This window comes from Lactuca saligna, chromosome 8 (assembly GCF_052625555.1).
Source record: "Lactuca saligna cultivar CGN05327 chromosome 8, ASM5262555v1, whole genome shotgun sequence".
Classification (NCBI taxonomy): Eukaryota; Viridiplantae; Streptophyta; class Magnoliopsida; order Asterales; family Asteraceae; genus Lactuca; species Lactuca saligna.
The window spans coordinates 149,142,506-149,164,494 of NC_136424.1; the positions used below are offsets into that span (position 1 = coordinate 149,142,506).

A 21,989-nucleotide genomic window follows, 5' to 3' on the forward strand; every position below is an offset into this window, starting at 1 on the left:
ACCCATGAAGTATGTGACTTAACGCATTCATTCGATAACTAATTCACACACAAAAGAGTCACATAACATCCAAGCAAGGAAACTTTATAGGAACTAAGGCATCACATAATTAGGCAATTCTATAAAGCAAATCCTGAAGATCCTTAGCCTATCACTAGCATGCTGTTCTAACACATCGCAATATCAAATAACAGTATGGTATTTTAGGGTCTACTTACTGGCTCTGACTGATCGTACACATCGCATCCTCCTTAAGTATTTTGAAAACCATTTGAAAATCTTTTTCCTTAGTTTGCGACTGGATTCACACAAGTGTCCCTCCAATTCACTCAAACCCAGGCTCCGATATAAACTTGTAAAAACCATAAAAATTCACAAAAATTTAAACTTTTTAAATATCCAAAAAGTATTAATTATTACAAAGTCTTTTCAAAATAGTTTCATATCAGAGAATCCCAGAAATCCAAATCATAAAATGTGAGGATGTGTACATCACGCCTTCGCCTTCCTGCGATCCTCAGAAGTACCTGAAACCAAACTCATAAATGTAATCTTGAAGGCTTAGTGAGTTATCCCAAAAATACTCATACATACAACAGTTCACATGATAATAACAACAGTAACATAACAACATGCAATGGGTCCACAACTACACAGACTGGATTACCCCTAAGCCCACAGTATGAGTTTGGCTTGCCTTCCACCGCCCTCAGCTCACATTTGGCTTGCTCTCAAGCCCACAACATAAGTATGGGTTGCCCTCAGGCCGACAACCTATACATGTCTTGCTCATTTAGTCCTTAGATTGGAATACGAATAGTCAGCCCTCAGTATAAGTCTAACATGCTCTGCTCGGCCCTCAACTCGTATCTGGAATGCATATGAGTCCTCGGTATGAGTCTGGTATGCCCTCCCTGGCCCTCAACTCATATCTGGCATACTTCAGGGTTTGTTGGCCACCGCACATAGCAGTGCAACCTCAACCCAACCACACAACATAACATTTCGACGTATAACAGATAAGTGCACATACAGGTAATCAGACAGTATCACAGGTCGACCTACAGATCTACCAACCTAACATATCAACTAGCATACATCACTAACTCATACTCAACATATCAAACTACCAGGATTTCAAATCCAATGGGTCGGTCTTGGTACCTTAGACTCCTTAGTATAGTGAGGACAACTTATCTCGCGAGTAGCACTAGATGATACTGTCAATCTCCCAAAACATAGCTCCAACTCAAACACCTACAACCACCATAAGACCATTTCTATCAAAACCTAAATTACCAAAATACCTTCAGAAGTCAAACTTGGTCAACCATTAGTCAAAGTTAGAGTCAACGTTCAAGGTCAACAGTCCATGTTGACCCAACTCGTCGAGTTCCTTCCGAACTTAGAAAAGTGCTAAAACCCGAGTCAACTCGTCGAGTTGACAGGCAACTCTTTGAGTCCAATCAATGTCCAGAAGATCGGGAAAACCCTAACCAACTAATCAAGTCACCTCATTAACTCGTCGAGTTCATGCAAAATCTAAAAAACGGGAAAACCCGTCTCACCTCGTTGAGTTGGCTATCCAACTCATCGAGTTCCTTCAGTCCATTTCTCATTCAGATGCTTTTAAGCTGAACTAAGGCTCCAAGTTGTAGATCTAGCCTTCTAGGGCATAGTTACCACGTAAAGTTGCAAACTTTACGTGCATGCAAGACTACAAAATGCTAAAATCAAGCTAAGGAAGAGATTTATGTCATGGAGAAGGGCCAAAGCTTGCTAAGTTCAAGAACTTTATGGTCAAGGGGGTCTAGAATAAGCTAGGAATGGCCCTAAACTCTTGAAGGAAGAGATCTAACAAAGAAGTGAGCAAGGTAAAGAATTTTTATGTTTAAATAGAAGCTAAGACGGAGTAGATATTGGATCTACAAGCTTCACCTTGACTTAAGCTCTCGAATCTTCAAGTTTCTTTCACCAAAAGCACCAAAATCACCTTCCAAGCCTTTACACATAGATACACACACAAAATGAGAAGCAACGCTCAAATAGGGTTTTTGAGGTCAAGGAGGACGATAAAAGAGGTAGAGGGTGGCCAATGAGTCTTTAAATAGGGTGCAAAACCTTGGAAATTAGGGTTTTCATTTCCACCTCCAACTCGTCGAGTTTTTCCAAATAACTCGTCGAGTAGAGAGATTCCTACACGTCGAGTTAAGACCATCAACTCGACGAGTTCCAAGTCATATTGTCCTTTTTAGATAAAATTCTTATACTTGGGAGTCAGGATGTTACCGTGATACAAATACACTGAGTGGGTCAGGTTGGGAAACCTAGTGAGTACATAGGGTTTTCAGCCCATAATAATAAAGTTATTATGTTTCATCATCAACAATCAACCCAATTACCTATCCCCATTATTTTCTTTATTTCTTAAGGATCTACCTTAAGAATCTTCTATCATCCACTTCTTCATTCCTAAGGGTTGTCCTATGGAATAGACATGAAGTCCATCGCTGTCAGGGTTTATGTAACAACCCGAAAATTCGTATCATTGCTTGTAACCCTTTCGTAACTCATTTCGATAATCCAATCGCCGTTTCCAATTTCGTTTCCGATTTCGTCATTTAATTAAGTCATTAATTTGTAAATGATATTATGACTTAATGGGTGTCCTAATACTCTTAGAACTTATTCTAACACCCCATATCAGTAATCGGAACATTTCTAGAATCAACCATATCGGATTACGGCAACTTGGTCGGGTGTGACCAAAAACCCCATCTAACGTCGGTATCGGGTAGAATTTCACCGTGTCCAAATCCCGAACACTATTTAAAGTGACCTAAACTTCCATTTGAAGCTTTTGGCTCTCTCTCACTACTCTTTCTCTAACGTCTCTCCTCATCCAAGATTAAGGTCCAAAAACATAAAAATTAAGGCTCCAAATCATAGAGGTAACTTCCCTAACTTGTTATTCAACCTCTTAGGCCTTCAAATATGTGTTTAAACTTTAATTTTGGACCTAAAACATGTGTTTACGGCCAAGGAGCATGCTTGGGCCGTAAACACCTAATAAATTGGTTTTTGAGCAATTTAACCCCTCCAAATCAACTTTGGGACTTAGATACGACTATATGGCTTATCATTCTGGAGATGGAACACCCTAAACATGAGATTTGAGAATTAAAATTGAGTTTACTGCCCAAGAACTTGCCTAGGCCATAAACACCTCATACATGGAGAGTAAACTCATTTCCATGTGTTAAAAAGTCATACAATTACACCATTAGCCTTGGAATAAATCCTAGAACCAACCAAAAATTGTTTGGGGACCTTAAACATGTCAAACACCCTCCAAATGAGAGTTTATAGCCATGACACCCCAAGGACAAGTTCCAGGGCCGTAAACTCCTCTTTATGTGTCAAATGATGCCGAAAACTCATACCAAGGCTTGGAAAAATAGTTGGAATCACACGTGATTGTCCTAGCCTCACAAAATAAATTAAGGTTTGAGCTTGGGGGGAGTTTACGGGTGTAAAATCCATGTTTACTGCCATGAACTCCCATAAATGATATTCATGCAAGTACAATCCATTCCAAGGCCTTAGAAAAATCCATTCCATCATTTCCCATGAGTATTCAAGCCATTTAGCATCATAAAAACCTCAAACATGAGTTCACGGCCATGAACTCATGTGTGTGTGTTGTTCAAGGCCGAAAATTCCATAAGGAGTTTACTCCTGAAGAGTAAACTCAATTCCCAAGTCCCACACCTCAGTACACGTCCGTAAATGTCACCCGGGTCACTCCAAACACTTGTTTTGAAGTGTTTTCGCTCATTGGAGTGTATTATCATATCTAATTAGTGTTTTAAAGTCTAATTAGATACCTTTGTATACCATTTCATATTACATAGGAACCTCGCGTGTTATCAAGCCCCGAACCAACGTTTAGTGTCCGAAACAGTTGTGCCTTCTCGTCTGGTGAGTTCATACCCCTACCATTTTTCACTGTTTTTCACTGTTTTCAGGGGGGGAATACAAGCAAAGAACAATGGATTACTTGTACTCAAAACTTGTTTTTCATCTGTGTGTTTTATATTTCATATGCTTTTAACACTAATTGTTATAACTGATAACCGATTGAACCTACAGAACATGTAATTATATGTTTGTGAAATGGGTTATAAACTGTTATGTTATATATATTTCACAAATGGTTTTCCACATTATTATCAGTTAAAAGCATGACATTAGAACATTTGAACATAAAACTTTGTACACTGTTTTGTCCTCGGTAACACTCCACAGAGATACGCGAGTGGAGGATTATCGTATTATTACTAGTAAATTTGTTAGTCCTATATAATTGGAGACACGTCCTCGGCGAACACTCCACAAAGATACGCGAGTGGAGGACCGCAACCGTAACCAGAATCTCTTATATAGGGAGCGTGACTTGAGTGTATAGATCTATACGGGGCTGACTACCCCACACCTGGCTACTAGCTACAGCGTAACCGAAATGGTTCAAGGGTGACGAAAGTCATAAGGTGATGTGGACTACTTATTGGCATATCTAGTCTATTGTATGGTTATGGAACTCACAATTAGGATAACATAAATTTACTTAATAGTAATAATGAATAAAGTAATCAACTTACTTAGTAAATATTAGTTTTATATAAGTGTTAAAACTAATACATTTCACAAGATAACCAGGTTTTCAGAATACATCTTTCACATTTGGTAACCAACATTCAGGAAAATATGGGATTTTCCTGGGAGCATTTGTACATAACCAGAAAAGTGTAACAAACCAGATAACTTACATTTCATAAGAGTAACCATATTTTCAGTGTACAACTTTACATTACATTTTGGGAATTCAATAACCAACCTTTTTAAGAAAATATGGGATTTTCTTGGTGTGTGTAACATTTTCAGTAACGGAAAGGAAACTTGTACATTTTTCACAAAACAAAATCGCTTATGAACTCACCAACGTTATGCTGATTTTCAAACCGCTTGTATTCTCAGGTCAGCGTTAGACAGGTACCCGAAGATCCTTTTGTTCGAACACGGTGTGCATGGAAGACCCGTTCCATTTTGTTTATATATACTATGTATCACAGACGACCCTTCATATACTTTTGAAACAATTGTAAAAAAAAAAACTTTCTATATGTAATGTAATGGTTGTTTTACTTTACTTACTATGTGTATTGGATTTGATACTCAACGTGGAGTCAACCCGGGAAATGTTTCCGCCTTCGGTTTTCGGGGTGTGACAGTTTATATGACATACACTAAGTTCATAGCTGCCAAGGTTCATCTGTAGGGTACTAAGTCCATAACTACCAATGTTCATCAGTAGGGTACTAAATCCATAGCTACCAACGTATATTTATAAAGCAGTAAGTCCATAGCTGCCAATGTTCGTTTATGAGGCACTAAGCCCATAGCTGCTAGGGTTTATAGAGTACATCGGGTGAACATATCGTTCACAACACCTATAGGTTGTGAGTCTGCTAGTACCACCAGACCGTCTAGAATAGTCTGTGGTTGTCATCTATACTCTGCTAGATGACGAGGCCAACGCTTGGGTCAAGGATTCTCTCATTTTTCACCTCTCACCCTCGTCTCATGATGTGACATCCCCATTTTCACGGCCAGAAAAGACCGATTTTGTTTATGCTTTATAAAAATCAGAGTTCTTCTTTTAATAAAAATGTTGCGGAATTCATTCCCAGAAAAACACGATAAATACGTTATTAAAACATTTTCGAAGAAACGTATTTTATTCATTTTAAAACGTTTGGGATGTCATCGTCAATACATGAACATAAGCATAAACAGAACTTACATTTATTTACACTAGTGATCTACATCTCTTTAATCTCTCAGTGTAATGTGACTTCGTATCAACACCTGTGATATAAATAAACTGAGTGGGTCAGGTTGGGAAACTTGGTGAGTACATAGGGTTTTCAACCCACAATAATATAATTATTATGTTTAAACAATCAAACAATCAACCCAATTACCCATCCCCATTATCTTCTTTACTCTTAAGGATTTATCCTAAGAGTCATCTAGTTTGCATTCGTTTATTCCGAAGTCCCTTACTTCCAGGTTTATAGGACTGGCACTAAATCCATAGCTGCCAATGTTCGTTCATAAAGCACTAATTCCATAGCTGCTATAGTCTATTCATCGGGTACTAAATCCATAGCTACAAGTGTTTATCTAATAGGTACTAAGTCCATAGTTACCAATTCCTTAACAAGTACTAAATACATAGCTACCGGTGTTTCTCCAATAGGCACTAAGTCCATAGCTGCCGATGTTTATTAGTTAGGCACTAAGTCTATAGCTGCCAATGTTTTATCTTTTATCTCCCATCATTCATCTACCCGTATCATACCCAACATATCCGTGTATATAAAATACGTATACAGTTTAAATCATCTAAAACATGTATAAAAACGTTCATCCAACATAGACAGCAAGTATACAGATAGTATGCACACATAGCACATAGTTTATATAAAATACTTCATATCTATGTGTAAGATGAAAGTAACTATGCACTCACTTGAAAAGGTGGTGATTCCGAACTCAGACAACGCTTCACTTCTTGAAAAAAATAATTTTCTTCGACGAAACCTAGTATTATTACCACTAGAGTTTAGTTTATTATTCACTGAGACTAATTAATAGTCTAGCTATTATTACTATTATATAACCGTTAAATAATACTTATATAGCCCATAATAATAACCCAATTACTTATTATATGTTCTTAATAACGTTAATATAATTAAATAAAAACTATATTAAAAATAGCGTAGGCGTAACTCACTTACAGCGAGTTTTATAGAAAACCAGGCTTTGCTTGGAGCAGCATTCCCATGCGGAAAAGCTCTTCTTCTCGGAGCCATCGAGCACTCAGGGGCTTCTGCCTTGTGCTAGGGAGGTTCCCTAGGCTTTTCGGGGGGTTTCGGGGCTAGAGAGAGGTTCTAGAGAGAGAGAGTAAAGAGAAGAAAGAATGAGAAAGGTGTGAAGAAAATGAGGGTGGGAGAGGTTCTATTTATATGGTGAAAATGGCTGAACTTGGTGCCACATGTCACCATCTAATGGCAAGACTTGGGGAGAAAGCAATGACCAATATTGTGCCACATCACCCATTTTCGCACAATACACTTCCGACTTCTAAAATCTGTAACTTTCACATACGACCTCTGTTTTTGACGTTCTTTATATCCACGCGTAGGTAAAAATAATATATACAACTTTCATTTTGACTCCGTCGGCTAATTCTCGACCGATCTTAAATTTAACAGTACGAGGCGTTTAGACTGTTAAATGACCGCGAAGAATTCGTAACTCCTTCATACGGACTCTGTTTTCGCCTGTCTTTTTACTGTTAAGTTCCTATTAATGAGATCTTCAACTCTCATTTAATTCACGTAAGCCAAAAACCGCTCGAACTAAAATTCGCGTTTCGGGCGTGCACTGCTAAGTCGAATCTTAGAAAAATCATAACTTCTTCATACGAAGTCAGATTTGAGCGTTCTTTTTATGGTTTTTCTCGGTTTAACATATTATACGACTTTCATTTAGATCACTAAGGCTAAAAAGTCCTCCATTGTAAAATCACTATTTACGCTTCCCGGTGCCGTGCCGGTTCCGTCGCGAAACTTCGATGGGTCATAACTTCTTCGTTATAACTCCGATTTCGACGCTCTTTATATGTACGGAAACCTTGTGAAATATTCTACAACTTGGTTAAAATTATTTATTCTAAATAATCTTTTGTCGAAAAGTTATTTTCGACCCCTATTACCTTTAAATTGACTAGCCCGGATCTACGAGCGTTTCATATGATCTATATCACCTTTCATCTTATCATCCAACTCATCTTTCATCTACCCATCTTCACCCATTGTATTTTATAGGTATAAAATACATATACAATTTAAATCGAATAAAACATGTATATTTTGTTCATCCAACATAGAGATCAAGAACACAGATAATATGTATACATAGCACGTAATTTATATTAAATACTCCATATCTATGTGTAAGATGAAAGTAACTATGCACTCACTTGTAAAAGTGATGACTCCAAACTCGGACAATACTCCACTTACTAATAATATAATTTCCTTCGACGAAACCTAGTATTATTACCACTAGATTTTAGTCTAATATTTACCGTGACTAATTATTAGTCTTAATATAATTATTATCATATAAGCGTTAAATAATATTTTCCAACCACTATGTACAAATAGGGTCCGAGACATGAAACACCGGAGGGCAGGACCATTTTGGCATTAAAGCACTTCTTAAATCCAACAACCCAGACGACCCTTCATACCAGATTCCCCGTACCGCAAGTAGTTAAAAAGATATTATAACGATACTTATATAAGTCATAATAATAGCCCAAATATTTATTACAAGTTCATAATAACAATCCTATATTTAAATATAAGTTATATTTAAAGTAGGGTAAGCGTATCTAACTTACAACGAGTTTTGCTAAAAACCGGGTTCTGCGGGGACAGAACTTCCCGAGCCGAAAAACTCTTTTTCTTGGAGCCTTCGGGCGCTTCGGGGCTTTCCTCTAGCACCTTGAGGTTACTAGGGCTTTGGGGGGGGGGGGGGGGTTAGAGTGAGAGTAGAGAGAGAAAGAATGGGTGAATGGTGTGAAGAATGGGGCAACCCTCACACCCCCTTTATAGTTGAAACTCCTCGGTTACGCAGGGTGTACCTACGTATGCTAAGCGTTCCGAAGAGACGTGTCTGAAAGCTGTTGGGGCTACGTGGCCGATCTGAGATCAAGTGTTGCGAGATACGCGGGGCATTTCGGTTTCTATGCGGGGTGTACATGTGCAACCTCGCAAATGACACACCCAACTACTAAAATCCGTAACTTTCGCATACGAGCTTCGTTTTCGATGCTCTTTGTATCCACGTGTAGGTAGAGACGTACTCTGCAACTTTTGTTTAGACTCCGTCGGCTAATTTTGACTTTATTTTTAAAGTTATATTTTTAACAGGTCGGAACATGAAAAGTCCGTTAAAAATTCATAACTTCGTCATCCGATGTTTGTTTTCATCTTTTTTTTTTCTTTTTTTTTTTTACCGTTGAGCTTCTAGTAACGAGATATTTGATTCCCGTTTAGGTTTTGTCGGCTAAAAATCGATCGATCTAATATTTGAATTTTGGGCCGCATATTACTATGCCGAATCTTGGAAAAATCGTAACTTTCTTATACAAAATCAGATTTTGATGTTCTTTTTATGCATACTCTCGGTTCAATGTATACCCCAAGCCGCATGGACCAGTCTTGTAATTTACCTTGATATATAATATAACTTTGATGTGGTATATTTCAGCGTATTTATTATAGAATTACATTTTATATTTTCATACTTCACGTATTTATATATGGAAATCTCTGATAATTTTTCAACATTTTGAGTTAGTTTATGGTTTAATATCAAATTAACCAAAGGACTTCTTGTCCAACGGTATCTAGTGATGTCATCCCTCATTGAGGTCGAGGGTTCAAGTTCCGTTGTGAACGTAGGTGAATTTAGGTGTTAGTTTATAAGTAATTATATATTATATTTGCCGATTAAAAAAAATCAAATCAATTTTTTTTTTAAATGACAGATTATGAGCTAAAACTTCGGAAAAATAATTTTTGATTGGTTTTGTAAATTTAGCTAGTATTTTAGACAGCCACCTCAATAGGTTACTTGTTGAAAAGATATAAAAAAAATGGTCAACCTGTAAATATTAACTGTTTTCAGGATTTTTTTTAATAAAACAAAGAATTAATTTAGAACTAAAATGTAAACTTGATCAAATTTTTGGGATTTTACTGTTTCATCTAAAAAAAACTGGTAATTTTTTTTTCTTTGAAGTTTTAGTAGGTGATATTTCATTTTTTGTAAAAAAAGTTTAATTTGGGATTAGTTCAAAATACTAAGATTTATTGGAGATTTTTTATTTTTATATATAAAAATAATAATTGCTTTGAATTTATTATAAATACATTAACTTTATTATTTTAAAACCATTGATAAAGCTCTATCTATGTTCAACCCCTTTGTGTTTAATTTACTTGCAGGTTAATTAATTAATCAAACGAAGACTTTGATCAAGTGGCGGTTTTAGATCTGAACTTTTTAGAATACTTCCTTCGCACGAGTCTCCATTTTATCTTCTCTCTCTGTCTCTGTGTGCAAACTTCTTATTGCTGTAGAATCTTCTCTGGGCAACACTTGTTAATAAAACCTCAACGCTCAGAAGTTGTAGGCGTCATTAAATATAACACGTATACACCTCCAAATTCCTTTGCTTTTTTCATCCTCCGTTTGTTCCTCCAAGCACTCCTTCCATCTTTTTTCTTCACTCTCTCCGATATCTAGCTGAAACCGCTGTGAGTTCCAGACTTGAGTTCAGATTATCATCAAAATCAACTTTCCCGATATTGGATCTTTAAGTTTATCCCCTTGGATTTGATTCTTCAATTTAATTGAGGGAAATTGAGAAATCTCATCAGGGTTAGGTTTAATTATTGGGTTTATTTACATAAACCCTCTGGATTTGATATTCTGATCTGGGTCAGTTCTATTTTGTTCAACTTTGATCAAAATAAAGTGCGAAACCATGAAAGAGGGGAAATTAGGGTTTATAATTTGTGCTCTGCTTCTGTTTATGTGCGGATCATGCTTGGGTCGATTCGTCGTGGAGAAGAACAGCTTGAGGGTGACTTCACCTGATAATTTAAAAGATACATATGAATGTGCAATTGGTAATTTTGGTGTTCCTCAATACGGAGGAACATTAACTGGCGCTGTTCATTATCCCAAATCCAATCAAAAGGCGTGCCAAAGCTTCGAATCCTCCTTGAAATCAGAACCCGCTGGTGGTCTTCCGATTTTTGCTCTCCTCGATCGTGGCGGTAAATTGATTTTCTCAATTGGGTTTTATTCCTTTTTAGTTATATGATTCGGTACTCTTAGTTTAAATTCTTATTGATTTTAGATCAAATTTATATGCCTTGATCTTTGATTCTTTCTTCCTATTAAAAGGTTCCTTGCATAAAGCGATACCTTTCTTATACAATCTAAAGATAGTAAAAACCTTTAAAAGCAACCTGAAATTCCCCTAACAGTTTTGGTATTAGTCTTAAGAATCTTCAAATTGATTATTAGGCAAGAATTTGTAAAAAACAACTGATTATCAAGATACGACTTAGATTGTTCCACTTTTTGGGTGGTACAGAAAATGACATTTTTGTCCCTGTCCCACTTTTTGTTTGGATGGGAACTAAAAAGGACAATTTTTGTTCTTGTCCCACTTTATCGATGGGACAAAAGCGACATCTTTCTATCCCATTGACATTTGTCAGTGTAAACAATTTCAATTTTCATTTACACTGACATGACATGACACTGATACGCTGACATGGCAGAGTGTTACTTCACATTAAAGGCATGGAACGCGCAAAAAGCGGGGGCCGCAGCTATTCTTGTTGCAGATGATAGACCCGAGCCTTTAATCACAATGGACATGCCCGAAGAGGAAAAAGCACAAGCCGATTACTTACAAAACATCACAATCCCATCTGCCCTCATCACCAATGCACTCGGGAACTCAATAAAGAAAGCCCTAACCAAGGGCGATATGGTAAATATCAAACTCGATTGGACCGAAGCTCTCCCTCACCCTGATGAGCGTGTAGAATACGAGTTTTGGACAAATAGCAATGATGAATGTGGTGCAAAATGTGATAGTCAAATAAATTTTGTCAAAAACTTTAAAGGGGCAGCTCAAATACTTGAAAAAAAAGGGTACACTCAATTTACACCACATTATATCACTTGGTATTGCCCTGAGGCTTTTACTTTGAGCAAACAATGTAAGTCTCAATGTATTAATCATGGGAGATATTGTGCTCCGGATCCTGAGCAAGATTTTAGTAAAGGGTATGATGGGAAAGATGTGGTTGTTCAAAATCTAAGGCAAGCTTGTTTTTATAAAGTGGCAAATGAAACTGGGAAACCATGGCTTTGGTGGGATTATGTGGCTGATTTTTCTATTCGGTGCCCAATGAAAGAGCAAAAGTACACTAAAGAGTGTGCTGATGAGGTTATTAAGTCACTTGGTGAGTTCAACAAATGTTTTACAATTGTTGTGTATGTTATGATTTAATAGGAATGCCCTTAAAGGTTTTATTTTTATGTTTTTGTTATGATTTGTAGGTGTTGATTTGAAGAAAATAGATGAATGTGTGGGTGATACGGAAGCAGATGTTGATAACTCGGTTCTCAAGGCTGAGCAAGAAGCACAAGTATGTAGATTCAATTGTAACAAGATCTTTTATGAGGATGAGGAGGGCGTTAACGTCTTTTGTACTCTTGCAGATAGGCAAAGGTACACGTGGGGATGTGACAATACTACCAACTCTTGTGATAAACAACAGACAATATAGAGGTGTGTAATCTAAAAGTCTAAAACTCAAAACAAAAGTATTGTGTTTAATAGGTGGGACATATTGATATTTTCATATTTTGTCTCTGAACATAATTTTTAATTTTAATTACTTCAGGTAAGCTTGCAAAACAAGCGGTTTTGAAGGCCATTTGCTCTGGATTTGAGGAGACAACTGAGCCAGCCATTTGTTTGAGCGATGGTAAGTACTTGTTTATATCATTTTATGTTATTACAACACTGTACTTAAAATTTTTTTTATGTTTTATTTTATATTTTTTTTAGAAATAGAAACAAACGAGTGTTTAGACAACAATGGTGGATGTTGGATGGACAAAGCTGCTAATATTACGGCTTGCAGGGTAGGGTTTACGTGTCCAGTTGTACTCTATTTAATGGTTGACTTTTGAATATGGTTGTTGTTTGACTTTGTTGGTTTTTGTAGGATACTTTTAGGGGGAGAGTATGCGAGTGCCCTGTTGTGCAGGGTGTAAAGTTTGTTGGTGATGGATATAAACATTGTGAAGGTATTCTTTTATCCAGTTGTACTGTGTTTGACATACATTGAAATGAAAATGTGACAAAAATCATAACTTTTTTGTCCCACACAAAAAGATGGGACAAAGACCCGCTCTCGATCTCTCGTCTGTTCAAAAAGACGTGAATGCCCTTTTCATTCTCATCATTGAAAATAGCCCTAGAAATCTTGTTCAGTCAGTTCTTGTCCTGTGTTGTGTGATAAATATGCAGCCTTTGGCTGCACTTTTGATGATGAGAATGAAAAGGGCATTCACGTCTTTTTGAACAGACGAGAGATCGAGAGCGGGTCTTGTTCCATCTTTTTGTGTGGGACAAAAAAGTTGTGATTTTCGTCACATTTCCATTTCAATTCATGCGAAATGCAAACTATAAAGCCTTGAAATGTAGAAAGATTGATGCTTTTTCATTCTTTATGTTGCAGCTTCAGGAGCACTACGCTGTGAAGTTAATAATGGAGGCTGTTGGAAAGACACCAAGCTTGGCATGACTTACTCTGCTTGTATTGTTAGTATTCTCTCTCTCTCTCTCTCTCTCTCTCTCTCTCTCATACATACTGTATACACATATGTATGTATATCTGTATAAATACCCTTGTATACACAGATATGCATAGATTCTAACCTTTATTTTGTTTTTCAGGATGACCATACAAAAGGATGCAAGTGTCCACCAGGGTTCAAAGGAGATGGTGTTAATAGCTGTGAAGGTTTTCTTTTAATCCAATTTTATTTCTCCACTACCAAGTAAAATATATAGTATTATTGCAAAAGAAAAAAAAAAAAAAAAAATTCTTGTAATGACAAGTAAAGTTACTTGTCGGGGTTAAATGCATGAAATAGCAACGTGCTCACGATTATTTGTTTATTATCACGTTCTATATTCATTTTTCCTATTACAGGATTGCACTTTGAAAAATCTACAAAATCTCATCCAAATACAAATACAAAACAGTTTTCACTCCTATAATTTGGTAGATTTTTCAAATTACAATGCCATAATAAGAAATAATTTGGGTGTAATAGAAAGAAATGGATAAGATGCTATAATTTTGTGTTTCAGATATTGATGAATGCAAAGAGAAGACAGCATGTCAATGTCCAGATTGCAAATGCAAAAACACATGGGGTAGTTATGAGTGTAGCTGCAGTGGCAATTTGCTCTACATGAAAGAACACGACACATGTATCAGTGAGTCCTCACTCCTCATGTTACCCTTTTCATATTCTGTTACTCTAGAGCTATTTTCAGTATCGGGGGGCGAGGGTATTTGTGTCATTTTGCACAAACAAAAGGTCAACTGGGAGGCCCTGTTTTCCCTACCTTGTTCCATTGACATCAGTCTCAGTCTCAGTTTAATTAATACATGCCAAACGCAGTACAACTGTTACGTCCTATTTCTGTTTCTTTTATACTCAATGTTGGAATTTATAAAATTATGTTTTTTTTTTTTTTTCTAATTACTTTTGAAAAATAGGTAAAAGTGGTAAATCGGAAGTCAGCTGGGGATTCGTGTGGGTTATTATTCTTGGATTGGCTGTTGCTGGTACTGCAGGATATGCATTCTATAAATACAGGATCCGGGTATGATTGATATTCGAGTCCATTTCATCTTAAAATACATAACATAAGAAAACAAACTCTAGTCAATTATGACTTATTTACATATATTTTTTTTAATCATATTAAATGGTTACAACTTTGTTGTGCAGACATATATGGATTCTGAGATAAGGGCAATCATGGCACAATACATGCCATTGGACAACCAGGGGGAGGTTGAAGTACATGGGACTCATCATGGAAATGTGTAAAAGAAGACAAGACATAAATAGTAGTTTTTGACACGCTCGTATCTATGTATATGTCAACGTTTTCTTCACTAAAGATTATGTTTGTTATTCAGGTTCTTTTATTTATGTTAGCATGTTAAAATAAAAACCATTTTGGAAATTGATAATGTGGTAGAAGGTATTTGGATTTCAGAGTTTCATTGTGTTTATTATGTTGTGTGTTCATCCCCACAACTTCGAGAACCAACATTCTCTAAGTTGGCTCACATCAATCGACTTCCAACGTGTTGGATATATAAATCATTTACACATCGACAATATCATGTGAAACATAAACACATGACTATGTCTCATAGTACACCCATGAAACACACCGTTAAGTTGACTAGGTTGTTGAATGAACTTCATATCAATGCTATAAAGCCCCTTAAATGTGATGAATGAAGTGCTACATGACATGCTCATTATGTCGCAACAAGTTCTATGGCACAAATTGGAGGATGTTCACGGGACAAATGTTGTATGTTTTTTGTCACACCCAAAATATGAAAGACAACAAGGTCGTAGTTTCCCAACCTAGTTTGTGCAAATTGACTTGAATACCCTCTCACTCATCATAAAAAGTAATACCAAACAATGGTTGGTATTTGAAAAAAAAGGCTATATACGTAAATTGGTCCCTTTTTGGTGTACTCACCATATTTTATTTTGGTCGATGAAGTCATCCATTTTATTAAAAGATATTTCTAATGTTAACCCAGTTAACCAAAGTTGAAACAAATGACTTATCATATAACTACATGGCATGGTATCATATATAATGTACTTTCTAAAATTTCATCTAACTTTCTGGAATAACTTCTCGTTATATCGGGTTGTATCAGTTGGTGGGACAGCATGGACGATGGCCCAGGACCTCCAAATTTCTAGGGCCCATTTTTATTATATTATTATAAAAAAGATGTTTGGTATTAACTATTAAGTTGTTGCATGCAATAAAATGGAAAAAAGAGATTAGAGACAAGATTGGCGACGAAGAAATTTCAACATATTCTTCAGGAATCTAAACAATTAATTATTTTTTTAATTAAAAAAGTTATTGTTAAGGGCCTTAGTTTTTTATTTTGTTTGGGGTTTCAAATTAACTTGAATCAGCCCTATAACTTGCTAATCCAGGAAAATGAGAAATCATTTCAGAAGTAAGATGCTAGTTCATGAAGTAGATATGGTTTATGTAGGTAAATGAGAAGAAATTTCTAAAATAAAATCTAACTTTTAGAAATGACTTTTCCTATAACTATATAGTATCATGTGTACTTTTTAAAATAATAATCTAACTTTGTGAAATGGCTTCTCATTTACATGGTATGTGTATATCCAACTAATCGGAATATGAGAAGCCATTTCGAAAGTAAAATGTTAATTCATGAAGTACATCGAAAATAGGTGTCATGGTGATTGTCGTGGAAATTTCTTTATAAAATGAATGACTTTTATTGACCGAAATAAAATTGTTAATAGTTAAACCATCAAAAAACCAAAATATATTGGCTTTTATGTATATTGTCCTTATAAAAACCATGGTCAACATTAAAAAGTTGAAAAAATAATTAATTTTAATAACAATAGTTAAAAACAAAGTTATTAATCGATGATACGACATGACAAAAACACACTACAAAAATGAAATTAAGATTCAAATTTGTGTTTGTATTGGTGTAAAAAACATACGTCGTGTTCTTGTTCAAAAGTCGACACAATATTAACATGTATTGTTTTTCATGTTCATTGTGTTTGTCGTGTTTTTTGTAATTAACTAGGATTAAATAGACTCATGGTTATTTTATGTCATCTTTTTGGTATTATGTAATGTTTGTGTGTTTTAGTTCATTTGTTTGTGTGTTAGTAAGAAAAATACCATATCATGTTGTGTTCATATTACATAAAAATTTGACGTGTCATCAGAGGCGTATTTAATAAGGAAGAAGGTAGATCCTACGACCTACCTAAAATTTCAATTTCATTTATAAGATATATACCACAAAAATTAGGAACTACCTTAAGAAAAAGTAAAGGATCTACCTTGAGTTTGTTTTTTTTTAAATGTCTTAAAAAACTATTTTAAAAAGAGAAAAAAATAAGTTACAAGGGACAATCGTGTTGTTAAATATATAGAATTAAATATAATATATAGTTTTTATCAAACAATAAGGTATCAATGCACTAATAATCAACTAGTTTTTCATTAAATCGTTCGGTTTTTTCAGTTATATTTCAGTCGGTTTTTAAAAAAATTTAATTAGTGGCGCTTGATCGGTTTTTTCAGTTATATTTCATTAAATCGTACACGACCCGACCCGATCCTTTACAAGTGTTGTTGATTTTTTTTTTTTTTTTATTTATCGGCTTCACTTAATTTGAGAACCACGTGTAATTTTGTTCTAGATTCGCCACTGCGTATCTTGTGATCTTGTCTTACAAAGAGTCCATTGAGATCATGAGGGGTAAACCATACCATTTGCACAACCCATGCCAAACATGCCCCAAACACATTACATAGAGATTAATTTACAAAGCACGAACAATAATTTGGGCATACATAATTCTAAGTTAAATTACAACGCATTAGGAATATATTGGACATACAAGATTTAAACTTTAAATTTCCTTGGTGTGCTTATAATAGAAAGATCCCTATTTTTTGTATCAACTATTGAATTTAGTACAAGAAACAGTATTCAGATTGAAATTCAATACAAGAAACAATATTTTGATTGAAGTGAATGGTAGTATCCCTAGCACACTATCACATCACATTTTTTGAAGTCACATAGAATTGAAGAAGTTGTAGCATCCAAGTTGCAGAAAGATAAAGAATGGTGATGTGTTATTTTAGTATGTTTTATTTTAGAAAAAAACAAAAAACAATTAATCATAGCCTTTTCCTCTCGCTACCTTGATGATCAGCTACCCTTGGCGAGCCTTGTGGCGTCTTTGATGGGGTGGTCTTGGCAAGTCAGATGAGCTGCCGGCAAGGACCACTCCCTCCGGCCTTATAGCTAATGACAATTATTTTTGGCAACATAAATTTACCAATGCTTAAAGTAAAAAAGTTTTACAAATGATAGTTTAAACTTTTAGAATTTCTACACACAAATCTAAACTCAAAACATAAAATACTCTATTCTCATAAATCTACCAGTGAACTTGAACTCTCGACCAAAAACCACCTATCCGACCTAAGGTTATAATGGAAAGATCCCTTATTTTTTTTATATCACAAGAATCAGCATGTATAGCAGTATAGTTAATGATACAATTATTTTTGACGACATATATTTATTAATTATCAATACTTAAGTATTTAAATTTTATTCTTACACCGATGAGCAAAAATTAGACTTCTTAAATTTTATTCTTACACCGATGTGCAAAAAAGACTTTTACACAAACCCACTACTCTACTCTCTTAAGTCTATCCTACCTCCCAATACGCCCTTTGGTATGTGCAAACATTCAAGTACTTACAATAACTATCTAAACTCAAGACATAAAATACCTTACGTTAAAAACCTACATCAACAAAACCAGTCTACACAAAAATACCTTGGTCAATGAAATGTTATTTGTTTTTTTTTTTTTTCCATCTAACAAATTGAATGATGTTATGTCCCACATTTATCCATAACATAATATCAAATACAATGTCAACGACAAAACATAATTAACTCAAACTTAAGCACCTACTAAAACCGCAATCATTTCCTCAAATAATAAATAAAAAAAAACAATTTCTTTCAAGCCTCAGCCGCATTATTTTTCTTAAAAACTTTTACCATTAATAACATCATAGTTTTTAACAAGCAAATACAAATGCAAGTTCACCATGGATGAATCCAAACTTTCTCACGAGCCCATAACCACTAACAACACCACTTCTTTTAAACCTCAAACCTGAAAAAAAAAACACAAACAAGTGTAGCTCAACACTTTGCACACACACACAGTGAAAAAATTACAGCAGTAAAAAACCATGAATGGAGATTAATTACCAGAGTTAATTTTCAGCTTCAACACTCGATCCTCCGGTTGACTGTCCACGGGAGTATACGATTCTGTAGACATAAAATGCTAGCACTGCACCACTGCACATCAAACATGAAAACAAAAATTAAAAAGAAAACAATTTTGACACGAATGACAAATTTACAATAGAAGAGGGACTAAAACCAAAATAAGATTCTAATGTTTCAAACCTGATTATAAGTGCAACATATCTGGTGAATGCTGGCCTCTGTAGAGGATGAAAAAAATATGACAGAATGTTAGTTTCATGAAGATTAAAAACATACACACAATTCATATGTGTGTGTGTGTGTGTGATTATGAATTATATACACATAGAACTATAATTGGGATCTTACAGAAAGCACTAGTCCTGTATCCTTTAAAAACAATATTGTAGCAATGGCTGCAAAATCAAAACTTTTTCATCAAACTCACTAGATATATATATTTATACAAAACAATGTTACAAGAATAAAAAATTAGAGTAAGATACAAACCTGCTTGGCCTTTCAAAGCAACAGAAGAAGATTTCCCTTTTTTCCATGACCTTAGACTATAAATACCCAAAGCCAAAAGAGTTCCACCAAGAATAACACCAAATCTAATACCAGAAGTGCTTCCAGTAATCATAAAGGAAAGAAAACCAGTTAAAGTAAGCAACCCACCTGAAACCATAAAAGAAAAACTACATCAAAATTCAAAAACCTCTCATTTATATTTTATAATGATAGAATAAGCTCTTACCATATGGGATGCCAACGTAAAAGTCAAGAACTTTTGAAACATCTTTCAAGTCATCAGTTGAAGAAGAAGCAAATGTTTCCACAATATCCTTCACTGGTTCAGGGGAGTTTTCTGCAGCTGCAGACAGATAAACTTTACCTTCTTCACTAAGTTCTTTTGCAATTACACTAAAGTCTGCACTTGCTTTATCAGCTTGGATCTTTAGTTGCTCTGAGGTGTCTTTTAATACTACTGTGGCTTTTTTTAAGTATACTTCATAAGCTTCTTGGGAGATGTTTAGCATTTTTATTGCTTGCTCTTTGAAAGAAGCTAACGTTTGTTTCCAGGCTTCTTCGGATTCTTCAGCACCCTCTTTCAGACGATTTGCTTCCTCCTGTATATCAACTTCTGAAGACTCCTAAATGATGCAAACAGATGGTGTTATTAACATAATAATCATATATACAATTTTAGTTTGATTTTGAGTAGAAAGTCTTATATATTGCATGATTATACTAGATTAACTTTTATAAAGTGAATAAATTATACCATTTTCTTTATTGCAGTCAAATTAACATGTATAAACTATTAACAACAATTGAGATTATTAACATTTTATTTGCCAAATTGTTTTTACTCTAATCATCTTATCTTAAATTGATAATTTGTATCAGTTGCTTACATGAAATGGAAAAAGGAGTATAGGTGTCATTAAAAGGGATAGTCTTTAAAAAGACTTCTTTTTAAACAAGTTTAATGTATGGAGATAGGCATTTATATAGGAGTTGACAGCAGGCATTCTAACACCTATTTATTGATGATCTATAATTTGATACGTTGGTTGTATCTGTATCAAAAAAAATTGAGCTCGCTGCATTTGGAATTTCAGGTGTTACAGACCTACTACACTGCAAATGCACAATTGATATGAACCTTGCTACAAAATTAAAACAGCATTAAACCAAAAGGTTAGGGTTTTTTTATGAAAAATGAACTCACCGAGTCCTCATGAGACGCCGCAAAAGAGAAAATCGACCGGTTCCGGGAATTTGAACGGGAGAGGAGCAAACCACGGCCAAGTCCTTTCGGATAGGCGGAGACAGAAACAGCAAGTGTGAGTACACCGGAGCTACGAGGTCGAAGAAGAGGTGCGAACCGATACAAGGAAGGTGAAGAACAGAACGCCTCTATCGGCGCTCTCTTAGAGCATAACTGGCTAGGGTTAGGGTTGCTTATTGTGAATGTGTTGATTGAATTACTCATTCTGCTGTTTAGGGTTCGTTTGTGTGACTCTGCGCGAGAGATTATGATAGAGTAAGCCTGGTGTGTACCAGCTGGATGAGAGGGAGGCGAAGGGAACGATAAAGGGGAATGAAGAAGACGATGAAGTGGTTGAGGAATAGGGTGAAGGATGCTAAAGTGAGCCGAGGGCAACGAAAAGTATCACCTTGTTGACACGTAATGAATATACGTCGACCGAGTCGTGGGACCAAGTGAATCTCGTCCTATGTGTAAATACATATTTTATTTTTAAAATACTCTTAAATCATGTAACCCGTAATATTAGAAAAAGAAGAACAATACTAGATACCGTTGCGTTATAAATGTTACAAAAATCTAATGTCCTTAATCAAAGGCCTTAAATGTTTGTACTTTATGACATTTTCAGTACGAAAATCTGAAAAAAAAAATTATATTTTGGTGCTATTAACAAAAAAAATCATCTTTACTTTAATCATTGAAATTTTAAAAAACACTATCAATATAACCATTGTATCTAGTTAGTGTAGTTTTTGAGTGTTAAATTGCAAAATAAATAAATAAATAAATAAAAATCATTGATGTATTTTTCGTTAATAATGTTAAAGTTTAAGAATTTTTCTAGAAATTTCTGTTATATATATATTAATTTATTTTAAAAAAAACATATATTTATTTATTAGTAAACATAAAATAAAGATACATTCTACATCACTTTTATTAAAAAAAAAAGTCATATTATTTGTCAGTTTTGAAACTTTTTTATGATTCTCTTGAATAAATATCAGTAATACAATAATAAACATATCATTAAAATACAAATAGAGTTTCATGATATATGGCCTAGAAAAACATTCGTTACGATAAATTAACAAAATACACATTAGTTTAACATGTGTTTTATAACTATCCTAACTCTTATATTAGGGTTATTGTCATAAAAACCCTCATGTTTACATGAAATGTGTGGTTATGTGCTAAGGCCAAATTTGTGTTCATTAATATCTCAACATTTAGATAAGTTTTGTTATTTTGGGGTTTTTATCAGGTTGTGAAGAGAAAGAAAAATAAGTAGACGATAGTGATGA

The 21,989-nt window shown here is 34.9% G+C and overlaps 2 protein-coding genes across 2 annotated transcripts; one reads left to right on the top strand and one right to left on the bottom strand.

Annotated features, from left to right (window-relative positions):
- Nucleotides 1-10,193: 10,193 nt before the first annotated feature.
- Nucleotides 10,194-15,050, top strand: LOC145008476 (vacuolar-sorting receptor 1-like). The gene is made up of 12 exons (XM_078967078.1): nucleotides 10,194-10,988; nucleotides 11,502-12,194; nucleotides 12,292-12,380; nucleotides 12,454-12,523; nucleotides 12,639-12,722; nucleotides 12,806-12,882; nucleotides 12,966-13,047; nucleotides 13,482-13,564; nucleotides 13,700-13,766; nucleotides 14,120-14,248; nucleotides 14,535-14,641; nucleotides 14,770-15,050. The coding sequence occupies exons 1-12, from the start codon at nucleotides 10,694-10,696 to the stop codon at nucleotides 14,869-14,871; spliced, it is 1,878 nt and encodes a 625-aa protein (XP_078823204.1). The 5' UTR covers nucleotides 10,194-10,693; the 3' UTR covers nucleotides 14,872-15,050.
- Nucleotides 15,051-18,597: 3,547 nt separating this feature from the next.
- LOC145012562 (Transmembrane proteins 14C) lies at nucleotides 18,598-21,083 on the bottom strand. Its single transcript, XM_078971362.1, has 7 exons — nucleotides 20,641-21,083; nucleotides 19,663-20,059; nucleotides 19,416-19,583; nucleotides 19,275-19,321; nucleotides 19,107-19,144; nucleotides 18,903-18,995; nucleotides 18,598-18,804 (listed from the first exon to the last, which is right to left on the bottom strand). The coding sequence occupies exons 1-6, from the start codon at nucleotides 20,902-20,904 to the stop codon at nucleotides 18,908-18,910; spliced, it is 1,002 nt and encodes a 333-aa protein (XP_078827488.1). The 5' UTR covers nucleotides 20,905-21,083; the 3' UTR covers nucleotides 18,598-18,804; nucleotides 18,903-18,907.
- Nucleotides 21,084-21,989: the final 906 nt, after the last annotated feature.

Coding starts and splice junctions, on each gene's coding strand:
- LOC145008476 (XM_078967078.1), top strand. CDS start 10,694: ATGAAAGAGGGGAAATTAGGGTTTATAATTTGTGCTCTGCTTCTGTTT. Junction 10,989..11,501: donor TGCTCTCCTCGATCGTGGCG/GTAAATTGATTT, acceptor CTGACATGGCAG/AGTGTTACTTCACATTAAAG. Junction 13,048..13,481: donor TGGATATAAACATTGTGAAG/GTATTCTTTTAT, acceptor TTTATGTTGCAG/CTTCAGGAGCACTACGCTGT.
- LOC145012562 (XM_078971362.1), bottom strand. CDS start 20,904: ATGAGTAATTCAATCAACACATTCACAATAAGCAACCCTAACCCTAGC. Junction 19,584..19,662: donor TTACGTTGGCATCCCATATG/GTAAGAGCTTAT, acceptor TTATGGTTTCAG/GTGGGTTGCTTACTTTAACT. Junction 18,996..19,106: donor TATGTTGCACTTATAATCAG/GTTTGAAACATT, acceptor TTTGATGTGCAG/TGGTGCAGTGCTAGCATTTT.